The sequence below is a fragment of the Glycine max genome, chromosome 12 (assembly GCF_000004515.6).
Source record: "Glycine max cultivar Williams 82 chromosome 12, Glycine_max_v4.0, whole genome shotgun sequence".
Taxonomy (NCBI): Eukaryota; Viridiplantae; Streptophyta; class Magnoliopsida; order Fabales; family Fabaceae; genus Glycine; species Glycine max.
The window spans coordinates 19,035,098-19,047,680 of record NC_038248.2 but is presented as its reverse complement, the minus strand read 5'-3'; the positions used below and the strand labels follow the sequence as shown (position 1 = coordinate 19,047,680).

The 12,583-nt window shown below is 33.6% G+C and overlaps 1 protein-coding gene across 4 annotated transcripts; it reads left to right on the top strand.

Moving 5' to 3' along the window:
• The first annotated feature begins 6,275 nt into the window (after window positions 1-6,275).
• Window positions 6,276-10,039, top strand: LOC100786000 (G-type lectin S-receptor-like serine/threonine-protein kinase At4g27290). 4 transcript variants are annotated; one of them, XM_006592511.3, is made up of 7 exons: window positions 6,276-7,759; window positions 8,170-8,280; window positions 8,556-8,731; window positions 8,808-9,018; window positions 9,139-9,376; window positions 9,464-9,614; window positions 9,713-10,039. In XM_006592511.3, the coding sequence occupies exons 1-7, from the start codon at window positions 6,490-6,492 to the stop codon at window positions 10,016-10,018; spliced, it is 2,463 nt and encodes an 820-aa protein (XP_006592574.1). In that variant the 5' UTR covers window positions 6,276-6,489; the 3' UTR covers window positions 10,019-10,039. The 4 variants fall into 4 exon arrangements, with proteins under 4 accessions (XP_006592574.1, XP_006592575.1, XP_006592577.1 ...); XM_006592512.4 differs by having other exon boundaries at window positions 6,285-7,759; window positions 8,559-8,731; XM_006592514.3 differs by lacking the exon at window positions 9,713-10,039 and having other exon boundaries at window positions 6,285-7,759; window positions 9,481-9,615.
• The last annotated feature ends 2,544 nt before the right edge of the window (window positions 10,040-12,583 follow it).

Genomic DNA, 12,583 nt, shown 5'->3' with positions numbered 1-12,583 from the left:
AAAAATGCACATAGAAAGACAAGGGTCGTATGTCAAGAAACGAGAGAACAAAAAGGCAATTTATTAAGAAACACACTAGCTTAAGAGAGTTCATCGTTTGTAGTAAAGAAAGTATTAGTGAGAGATTAGAATCTTATTTTAAATTTACCCTTTGAGTGTTGAAAATAATCTCTGATTCTATATCAAACTTCTATTTGTGAAAGCCAGGAGTGGCTTAGTGACAAAAGAATATATTAGGGAGTTCTTAGATTTTGGTGGAATCTAAGGGGTGTGCCAAAAGTGGCCTTGAGAATAACTCTAAGCCAGAAGTGGCAGGAAAGAATACTTGATGTAATAAGGTTAGATCAGTGGAATCTTAGTCACTAGATGAGGGTTTGAATAAACTTGTTAATTTTATCATCTTCCATTTCAAAAAGGTTTTGTATTTTTACTAACATACTATTCATCCCCCTTCCAGTGTGATTTGTTGTATTTCAATTCCCATGTCATCAGAAGTAGAAGGTTCCTTTGTCTGATAAGGAAAGATTTCTTGTCACCTTTCTCACTAAATTAAATGAGCAATATGATGATAGCACGCTCCAAAGTTGAATCATTCTTACACCCGTCCAACTTCGTGAAGTTGTTTCTATATCTTAGTAGACAAGGTATAACTAGGAGCACTCACCTTCTGAAGCCTATAAGGCTCTTTAACCTGATGCAATAGTTGCTCTAGAAGCTTCTCAATGGAAGCGACTAATGTACTCAAACCTAGTCAGTTTGCAACCTCATTGGTTGGTCCCTGGTACACCACAATGTATGCGTCCTTCTTTTAGGGAAGATCAATTGGAATCTAGAGAAAAGATGAAGAAAAAAAGGATAAAGGAAAATCACTTTTATCAACATTCCACTCGCCACCCTTGATAGAAGTCACACAGATCCTTCAACGGAAGTGGAACCTCTAAAGGTTCAGTAGGAGAAAAAGATTGACATCTAAATGCCTTTTTGGAAGCTCATGCCTATAAATCCTTCTAACCTACTTCTCACACTTGTTGAGTTCTCCATGATAAGTGGTATACTCATACAAATGTGATGTAGCTGGTGAAGAAACCAAATGTATTTGATGCCAATACATTATGGAGTCAAATCATTTGAGGTGATCCATTAAAGACTTCATCGTCCTATTATGACAGCCAAGACAATGAAAAAACACAAAGAAAACATTCAAGTGTTGCGTCCAATCAATACACACCACTTTAATAATGCCTGTTATGCTATGTGAATGACAAAGTGGACAAAAGATTCATCTAGAGGTTGAAGGCACTCCCAATCATCTTTAATGATTCTGCCTTCGATCTCTCAAAGATGGTTGAAATGGACTTCAAGGACCACATTGTGCAATTGCATGAAGTATAGAAGCCTGCTACAGAAGGATATGATAAAGCCCATGCTGTTGAGATTGAAGCTACCAAGGTTGCAGATGAAGCTGCTAAGTTCTGAGCAACACAACAAGCAAGGTTAGAGCAACAAGTAGTGCACACCACTGTCAAAATAAATGAGGTTCTCAATGATCTCATTATCTCTGGCGTTGTGCAAGAAGAGATACCTAAAGTGTCCCCAACAGTGTCCAATGTTGCCAAGGATGATGAGGTTATTCCAACTGGTCCATCTGAGCTTGCATCCAAGTAGACTGAAACCTCAAATGAAGCCACTTCTATTTATAAAAGAAGTGTATGGTGTTATTGTAGTCTTCTTAAGTAATTATAATGTTGCCCCACAACCAATCAGTTTTGCTTCCCCAAGCTCCTTGACTATTGATAATGTCCAAGCTCTACTTGATATGACTTTGGTTAAGCAAAAGGAGGAGACTCAAACACTGGTGAATGAAGCTTTAAAAAAGTAGAAAGTAGAGGCTAGATTTGAATTGCAAGCCTACACTGAACAACAAAGGTAGGAGAGTGAGCAATATAAGCAGTCCATCCAATTTTCTATTGCTACTCAATTCAACAATCTATCTTAGATGTTGCTGCAAAATCTACAATAGACTCGGTAGAATATGTTGGGTGTTGTCGTCCAATCACCACTAGTCATCTATCAGCAACCTAATCCAAATGCTATACCTCTTATTGTTGCTCCTGCTGAAGTTACACCAACATCAACACCATCAATTCAGCCACCTCCACTGTCCAATCAAGAGTGACAATGATGGCCAAATCATCATTTCTTTCATTGAACCCTTACTTTCTTTTGTTGATGAAAAAAGGGGGAGAAGGAAAGAATTTTGATGTAACAAAAACACTCTTAATAATACGTGGGTGGTTTTTGGTGTTACACAATGTATTATTTTAATTTCTGTTACTATACATATAATATTTGCTTTGGACATGCATAAAGGTTGTTGAACTCAGGGGAAGTTTTACAAACCTTCACACACACACACACACACACACACACACACATATATATATGCTCTTATATTGTTTTCTCTAATACATTATTCATAATCATGCATTATCCTTCTATTTTATTATGATTATGTTTTATTTTGATCAACATTTATATGTGTTATCCACTTTTCTAAAAGGTTTTAATTGTTAGAAACTATCATATGCAAAATAATTTGTAGACAAACACTAACAGGTAAGTAATCATAGAGAAACCTATTAATTAAAGACACATCTCTCAAAGTAAAAGAACTCAGCACAATGATTTTAATTGAATCATAGTCCACGGTCAAATCAACCACAAATATCAATGCACTTGTCTAACTATCATGTTATGCCATGTCGAATCTTTACTCCCAAAAGATTTCAACTTTTTTTAGCGATTAACCCAACTACATCATTAAAAATAGTCACACTCTATGATCTGACCATTCGGGGAGACTCGAATTAACCCTATAGAGAAAATGTGGTATTATAAAAAATGGATGAGTGTGGTTCATACTATGACCTTAATCTATCCATGGATTCGTCCACCTATTCATTCTATAGGCCCATTTGGCATTAGCCACCACGACAACCTCCAGCACTAGGTTAAGGGCCTTCTTGGCACCCTCAACAATATCATACATTATCACAAAAGCGTTCACCAATCTGAACACTATAAGAGGTTATAATATCATAGATTCATCATTAACATATAGTTCAATAAGAATAGCAAGACATTCCAACACCTTGAATTCTTATAAACTATCTGGAAACTCATATGAATGTGAATGTCATGATCGCAGCATAAAGTCAACTCCAATAATAAAACATCATCTCAACCGCTTCTCATATCATCATAAACTTGTTAAGATCTCAAAATAATTACTTTATGCAAGGAAAACAAACATTAATCGCATCCACATCAAAATTGGTCACTAGATTCAAAACTGGTCATTGAATATGAAACTGGTCACTATACTCAAAATGGTCAATGGACACGAAACTGGTCAATGGACACGAAACTTGTCGCTGGACTCAAAACTAGTCACTGGACGCAAAGCTGAGCAGTGGACACAAAATTGGTCAGTCAATGCGAATTCTACAGAATTTCAAAATTCTATTAAATTGTCTCTCTTGCGTTCCAAATCATCCCAAAACAAACTCCAACTCTTGTCTATCAATTCAAATACATAAACAACACAAAAACTATTCACAGATAGGAACTTTTCATCAATACTCATCAAATAATCAACAATCCAAACTTCAAAATTGAAAACCTCAAATGCTAAAACTTCCATTTTGAACAACATGATTCATTCTCTATCAACATTGAAACAAATCTAAGGAAACCTAAGCATATAAAAGGCATAAAGCTTTCCTTACCTATCAACCCAAGGAACTTGGTTTGAGATGAAGAAAAGGAAGAAAGGAGGGAACTTTGGTTCCAAGGTGGAAGCTTTCTTCAACTCTGCTAGCAATTCACACTATAAGAGCATTATCCATACCCAAAGTCAAATTTAAACCCAAAACCTCGAGTTGATCCACTTGAACGTTTATTCATGGTAGCAAGCGAAATTAAGAAATTTATACAAATACAACGGGATCCTAATGTACAAGGCCACTCCTCTGGCATGCCATTATATATTCAGTGGAGGGATCTTTTGGAAGTATATATGGGTATAGACATGCTTAACATCACAATTGTACAATTATGGCTGATGTAAGTACACATTTAATTTGTAAATCTCTTAACTAATTAAATATGTATCAATTTATTATAAGTAACATTTCATTACAATTTATTGGTAACTACATCGCTTATGTACTAATATGAAGAATGCACATATTTATGGATTCATGGACCCACAATCCATTCAACATGTTGGGAATAAGATAATGGATATTCTGATATATTTGCAAAATAGGTTACATCTCGACGAAAAGCAATGTTACTTAGCACCATACATCTATTCGTAAGTACTAGTTCACAAGTTATTTCAAATTATGTGTATTATTTACAATTCTAGTTCGGATTTATTTATAGTTGTTCTACAATGCAGGAGCCACAAGCAATTGTTGATATTGTGTCCTAACAAAAATGTTGTGGTGTTATTGGGTTCATTATACAAGAAACAAATCAATCAAGAAATGAGACCCATAATTGAATCGTAAGTTTTTATTTCTAAAAAATTTTCATTTTCATGTATATATAACTTTAAATCCTATAATGAAATCCACATGATTATTTATTTATGTTAGTGCTATGGATGGATATCACAGGTTGGTGGGTGTGTAGTCGACTAGTAGAAAGAAGCCTACATGGATTTTATCCCATGTAAGTAGTTTTAAAATCAATTATCAATTAAAAATTAAAAACTTCAATCGTTACTTATTATATTCAAATTTAATGTTCATTTGTAGTTTGAATCTTAACCTAGAGGGTTATTGTGGATATAGAATCATGCACCATATGCTTAAGATTGTCACCAAAAATATCATTGAATTATTTTTTTTTGTTTGTTCTTGACCTAATATTTTTCATATGTTTTATTTGAAATTGTAGCTCTTCAATAATCCGAGTCCAATGCCTAAGGAGAATATTGCTAACATTCAACAACATTGGGCAAATTTTTTTCATGAAGTTGCCAATGTGTAAACCTATTTGTTTATGGTGTTTGTTTAGAACCCAATGATTACTTATGTTTTTATGTTGAGATAAATCTAGTTGTGTTGTGTATATATTAAGGTTCAATGAGTAGTAAAACTTGTTTAAAATGTTTGAGTAGAATTTTCTTACAATTAGTATATATGTAGTACATTGGTTTTTTATATTTCTAGGAAACGTATTAAGTTATTGTGAATCTGCTTGGTATTGTTGTCTTTTATGTGGCTTTGATGTTTGTTTATAGGGAGAAAAATAAATAAAACCTATTGCATAAAAAAAATTAAACATTTTAGATCAATTTTGGCGAATAACCATTCTAAGAAGTGACCTCACTTTTTAGAACAGTTGTAATATGAATCATTCTAAAAAGTCATGACTTTCTACAACGTCTATACAATTGTTCTTAAAAGTCTCTTTTGTAGTAGTGTGGTGAAGTCTACTGTTTAAAAGCTGTCATTCCATCTATCCTCTCCTTGTCACTTTGGCAATTTTCATTTTTAAAGTTGAACGAGAGTGAAGATGGAATCCATTAAGAAGACGGATGGCTAATTGTTACATATTTTGCAAGCACACCAAATTGTGTAATTTTTCAATAAGTATGAGATCATCTCCACAAAAACATGCCTACTATTAGGTTTACTACGCACGTTTCACACTTGGACAAATGATAAAATGATTCAAGGGTTGTAATAACAGAATGTAAGATTCAATTCAAAGTAAAACTAACAAGTTAAATGAGCGAAAACATAGTAAAATTTCAACACACACTTGGTGGGAAAAAAAGGGTTAGGCACAATAATGAAATTGTTGGGGGTTGATTAACTAAACTAACACCTTCTGCATTAAAGAAATGTATTTATTCAATAGAAGCTAACACGTTAAAATCATCAAACAAAGTTTATCTAACCTTGATTCCACAACTATTAATTCAGATAGAACCATTATAGACATTAAAATTCTCTCTCTTGATCACAGGTTAAACTGAATTAACTCTGAATCCATTAATTTACATGTTGAATATTATTTTTTATGGTTTTAAAGTATAAAAAAATAAAAACTGAACTATTAATTTAATTACAACATATCTTTTAAAATAGGTGAAAAGTCAGAACCATTAGAATAATCTTGTAGAAAAATGAGGTCCACAAACCCAACGAATCCAAATCCATAAAATAAAGGGGGCATGCGAATTTGGGTTCCTAGCTACCATCAATAGTCTTACAATAGTCTTCTCTAACAAAGTCAATTTTGAGACTAATCACAGTTCAACAAAGACTGCCCGACTCCATAACTGTTCATTTGATTTTTTTTCTTATTTTAATATATGGTTATCCCTCTGCATCTGCGTAATCAAGAATGCCATCTTCTTAATATAGTAAACTTTATTTCTTCAACCACATATTGTCTCATAGCACCATAATGTTATTTATTTGGTTCTTCTTATTTTCCTACTTCTCAGGAACTTGCACTTCACTACACAGTTTAGCAGTGAATCAATCCATCCGAGATGGTGAGAATGAGACTTTGGTTTCAGCGGGTGGAATTATTGAAGTGGGTTTCTTTAGCCCAGGAAAATCAACAAGGCGATACTTGGGTATATGGTTCAAAAATGTTAACCCTTTAACAGTGGTGTGGGTGGCTAACCGAAATGCACCACTTGAGAAGAACTCAGGAGTTCTGAAACTCGACGAAAAGGGGATTCTTGTCATTCTGAATCACAAAAACAGCACCATTTGGTCATCCAACATATCAAGCAAAGCCGGGAATAACCCAATTGCTCATCCATTGGATTCTGGAAATTTTGTGGTGAAAAATGGACAGCAACCTGGCAAGGATGCCATATTGTGGCAGAGTTTTGATTATCCGGGTGATACACATACGCCAGGAATCAAGTTTGGGTGGAACTTTCAGATTGGTCTAGAAAGATCTCTATCATCTTGGAAAAGTGTTGACGATCCTGCAGAGGGAGAATATGTTGCAAAAATGGATCTTCGAGGATATCCACAAGTAATTGTGTTCAAGGGATCTGAGATAAAGGTCAGAGTGGGGCCATGGAATGGTCTGTCTTTGGTTGGATATCCGGTTGAAATTCCTTACTGTTCACAAAAATTTGTATTGAATGAAAAAGAGGTGTATTATGAGTACAACCTTCTTGATAGTTTGGATTTCAGCTTATTTAAACTTTCTCCTTCAGGCAGGTCACAGAGAATGTATTGGAGAACTCAAACAAACACGAGGCAAGTCCTCACAGTTGAGGAGAGAGATCAATGCGAAAATTATGGCTTTTGTGGAGAAAATTCTATATGCAATTATGATGGTAGCCGTGCAACTTGTGAATGCCTGAGAGGTTACGTTCCCAAGTCACCAGATCAGTGGAATATGCCAATTTTTCAAAGCGGTTGTGTTCCAGGGAATAAATCAGACTGTAAAAACAGTTATTCAGATGGATTCTTGAAGTATGCACGCATGAAATTGCCAGACACGTCTTCATCATGGTTTAGTAAGACCATGAACCTTGATGAATGTCAGAAGTCATGTCTTAAAAACTGTTCTTGTACAGCATATGCAAATTTAGATATCCGTAATGGAGGGAGTGGCTGTCTACTTTGGTTTAATAATATAGTTGACATGAGGTGTTTCTCGAAATCAGGGCAAGACGTTTATATCAGAGTCCCTGCTTCAGAATTAGGTACTCCATCAATTATTTTATTTGATTTTAACTATTGCCTTTTTGCTCTCTTTCGCTGCTTGATTCTTGATGCATATTGCATTATTCTAAGATAAAAGGTTTGAGTAGGGTAAGACCATGAGAACATTCAAAGGTTAGTTAAACAAACCTTCTATTATTGTGGCTTGAACTGTGATACTTAAGTGTATACAATAATTGAAACGAACATGTGGGTTGCAAGATTTTGCAAATAACTGCAAAGAAAGTTATTAGTAACGCATGATATTTATTATATGGCATTTATTTTTCAAATTAAATACAATGTCTTTTTCCCCAATTAGGTCTATAGAAATTAGACTCACTTTGTAAGCTTCAATGGATAGAGACGTTTATTTTAAAGTTGGCAACTGATGTTGCTCTGTTCCTTTTAGATCATGGTGGCCCTGGAAACATCAAGAAAAAGATTCTTGGAATCGCTGTTGGTGTGACTATTTTTGGATTAATCATCACATGTGTCTGCATACTGATAAGCAAAAATCCGAGTAAGTATATATACAACAACTATTACAAACATATACAGTCGGTAACCATCTATATTAATCATGGGCTTGACAGTTGTTGGATGTACAACACCTGTATTGAGAAAGATTTGAGAAAGATTTGAGAATTCTGATACATATTATCAAGCTTGATTATGAAATTTCTTCATAGATATGCTGGTATATATATAGGCTTCCAATGATACAGAAGTAAACATAATAAGGAAACTAATCATACTGATCAATGTTTTTGATGTTGTATATCTTGCACCTTTTAGTAGCACGAAGATTATATCGTCATTTCCGACAATTTCAATGGAGGCAAGAATATCTTATCTTGAGGAAGGAAGACATGGATTTGTCAACATTTGAGTTGTCAACCATTGCTGAAGCCACTAATAATTTTTCTAGCAGAAATAAACTGGGGGAAGGTGGATTTGGGCCAGTGTACAAGGTTAAATACTCATATCTAATGTAGAACTTTATTTTCTCTAAAACATTTCATAATTTTTCCAAATGATGGTTTTCAGGGTACACTAATAGATGGGCAAGACGTAGCCATAAAACGACACTCACAGATGTCTGATCAAGGACTGGGGGAGTTTAAGAATGAAGTTGTGCTAATTGCAAAACTTCAGCACCGTAATCTTGTGAAACTTCTAGGTTGCTGCGTTCAAGGAGGGGAAAAATTGTTGATCTATGAATACATGTCCAACAAGAGCTTAGACTACTTCATCTTTGGTTAGTGCATTTGAAAATTCAACTTTACATCAAGAAATTCATGGCTCTCCGTATGTGATTGCCTTTAAATTCTGTTTAGAAAGCTATTCTTGTACTAATCATGTAAGTGAATTTAATTAGATGAAGCTAGAAGTAAGCTCTTAGCCTGGAATCAACGTTTTCACATTATTGGTGGCATCGCACGGGGGCTTCTCTATCTTCACCAAGACTCTAGACTAAGAATTATTCACAGAGATTTGAAAACCAGCAATATCCTACTCGATGCGGATATGAATCCTAAAATCTCAGACTTTGGCTTGGCTCAGAGTTTTGGCTGTGATCAAATTCAAGCCAAAACCAGAAAAGTGGTTGGAACATAGTAAGTTGCTTTCTTCTTTTTGTACTTATTGTATAGTTTATATATGCAATTGTTTTAAGTGACTGCTTCAGAAAATTGTAATTGTAGTGGTTACATGCCTCCAGAGTATGCTGTGCATGGTCATTACTCTGTGAAATCAGATGTCTTTGGTTTTGGCGTGATTGTACTAGAGATAGTTAGTGGAAGCAAGAACAGGGGATTTTCTGACCCGAAACACTCTCTTAATCTACTTGGACATGTAAGCACAATGACTATCCACTTTACTACCTAGTTGAATCTATTTCAGATTAGAATAGAATCAAAGTATGTAACTATTTTGGATTTCCTTGGCTTTAGGCATGGAGACTTTGGACTGAAGACAGGCCATTGGAACTGATAGATATAAACTTACATGAAAGATGCATTCCTTTTGAAGTCTTAAGATGCATACATCTGGGTTTGTTGTGTGTACAACAAAAACCAGGAGATAGGCCGGATATGTCTTCTGTCATTCCTATGCTGAATGGTGAGAAATTATTGCCTCAGCCAAAGGCTCCTGGATTTTATACAGGAAAGTGTACTCCTGAATCAGTATCTTCATCTAAAACTTGCAAATTTTTATCACAAAATGAGATATCCCTGACAATTTTCGAGGCAAGATAGAATACAAAGACTATTAATGTATATTTTGTTGATGCGTAAAGAAAATGATATGACTTCCTGTAAGTAAAGTTGATGTGAAATTAAAGCACAAATATCAACAAAGTCCATCACAATTGGTAGATAACTTAGACTCTTAAGCGAGCTGTCATTGGATAGATTTCTGATGTATATAAAAGATTTTCTAAGGAGAGAGAATGGTGATTTCATTGATCTTTACATTTTGAAAGAATTAGTCTCTAACTAACTTTTGGGGAATATCCTTGATGCAAATAAAAAGAAATGATTATAAAAAACCTATGGATAGCATGATCTCATTTGTCTTCTAACCTATTGCTTGATTCTGTAAATTTAAAACCATGGGTCAGCGGCTTATTCGTGTACCACTCATCATTTTAATGCCATTTTTTGTTGTTGAAATTTTCAGTGGCATCCATATTGAATGAATAATTTATTATACAGTTCAAATCTTTTAATTTATTAAAAAACAGATTGGTAATTGTCTTTCTTGTTGTGTGTCATGAATTTGTCTCCATTGACATTGAAACTAACCTGCTTATTGGTGCATTTTCCCACTCATTCCGCAGCTACAATACTTTACAAAGGCAAGAATATCCAATTGTAAGATTTTTATCATGCAAAAGTTTTAATCTTTTCAATTTCAAATTACGGTGATGCCATTATGATATTAAATTTAACAAATTCATTGTAATATATCAGTTTGATATAACTGCTAATTCAATAAAAATTTAAATAATCAATTACCTAAAAAATCTTATTAAATATATCATACTCTCAATATTTATATTTTTTTCTAATTAAAAAAGACTTACATATGATTTTTATGCCTAATAAACACATGATTTTGTGGTTCTTCTCTAATAATTTTTTACTTTCCATTAAATCCCTAAACAAAGCAAAAATTTATTAGGAACGAAACTCAAAAATTGGATATTAATTTATTATCAAAAACATATTTAAACCATAAAAAGTACTTGTATTTTTATCAAATGACAATGTATATTTTTATTTTTATGACCATGGGTCCAAATATTCAACATCAAAAGCAATTATTAATCTATGTTTTTCTCACACAAAATGGGTATTTTCCTCCCAACATGATTTGTTTAATACTCAAGGTAAGGATTCAAACCATGAATCACTTACTTAAGGGAGATAAGTCACTATCACTTATGCTAACTAATATTGGTTTCAAATGATAATATAATACCTCTATAATTTAACATACCTTTTCTATTTATTATTTGTTTCAATTTTTTTACATCTCTTTATAATATTTTTATTTAATTTACCAATTATAATAGTTTTAAAAAATAGCGATCACACAAAACCAAAAATTGTTCTAGTTCTCGCTAATCTCTATACGAAATATAATTGAGTATTATCAATTCTATCTTATAAATTTTAAAAAAAATATGTGTACATGTAAAGGTTGATCAGGATCATGGACACATAATAATCTTTGACTACCTAATAATTTTTCCCGTGCTAATATTAGCTCAGATAAATGAAAAACTAAAATGAGAATGAGAAATTGATAGCAATACAACCCAAAGGGATTGCAGGCCCAAGAGGATGCAGAAGGTACCAGCCTACCTCTGTGACTTTGCATAACTCCCAACCAACTTAGGATATTCTTTGCTTTGTCAGCAAATCAGTTATAACCAATTTAGGATTTTTACAATTTTGTTATTAGGATATTTGCAATTCTGTAATTGCTTTGGTCCTTTTTGTTGTTGGCCATATGCGTGGCAATCTTTATCCTTCTATTGAAAACCATTATAAATACCATGGAAATGAAATAATAGAGCAAGGAAAATTTCAATACAAATATTTAGTATGATTTTAGAGTAGAGTGTGACACCCTAGCCTCTACCCTGACATATATATATATATATATATATATATATATATTGGTAAACAAATACACATGGGTAAAAGGTTCACATTCACTTCACTATTACCAAATAAAACTTAATAAAAATATATTCGGCTCAAAACAAGGCCATCAAAATTTACAAAATATTTTGTTAAATCAGTGAGGTAAAATAAAATAGACTAACATCATGCAATTAATATAGAAACTTATGTCCCAATGTCACATCCTATCAGAGCATTGTGTCCCGACGTCCTTCAGCATAAGGTTCTTTAAAGCAATTCACCTAGTCATCTGCTCCCCCGAACACAAAGTTCAAGATCATCACAGGATCCAAACAAAAATAACACACAGGGAGTGAGTTATCACATTCCTAACTAATAAAGAGAAACAAGATAACATGTAGGTATAAATATTATATAAACAAAATAAAACTTACTTAAACATAGCTCACGTCATTTCATCATTTTGTCGCCCAACATCACATCACAAAACAACACATCTCATTTATTTTCACAACATTCACGTACTCAAGGATCAAAACATAATATCACCAAGTCAATCAATCCATATCGATCAATACACAAGCGTTATGCAACAAATACACTAAGACTCAATCCTATATGCAATGAGGTACCATGTCCGTGAAAAACCATGTTGGGCGCCTAGGA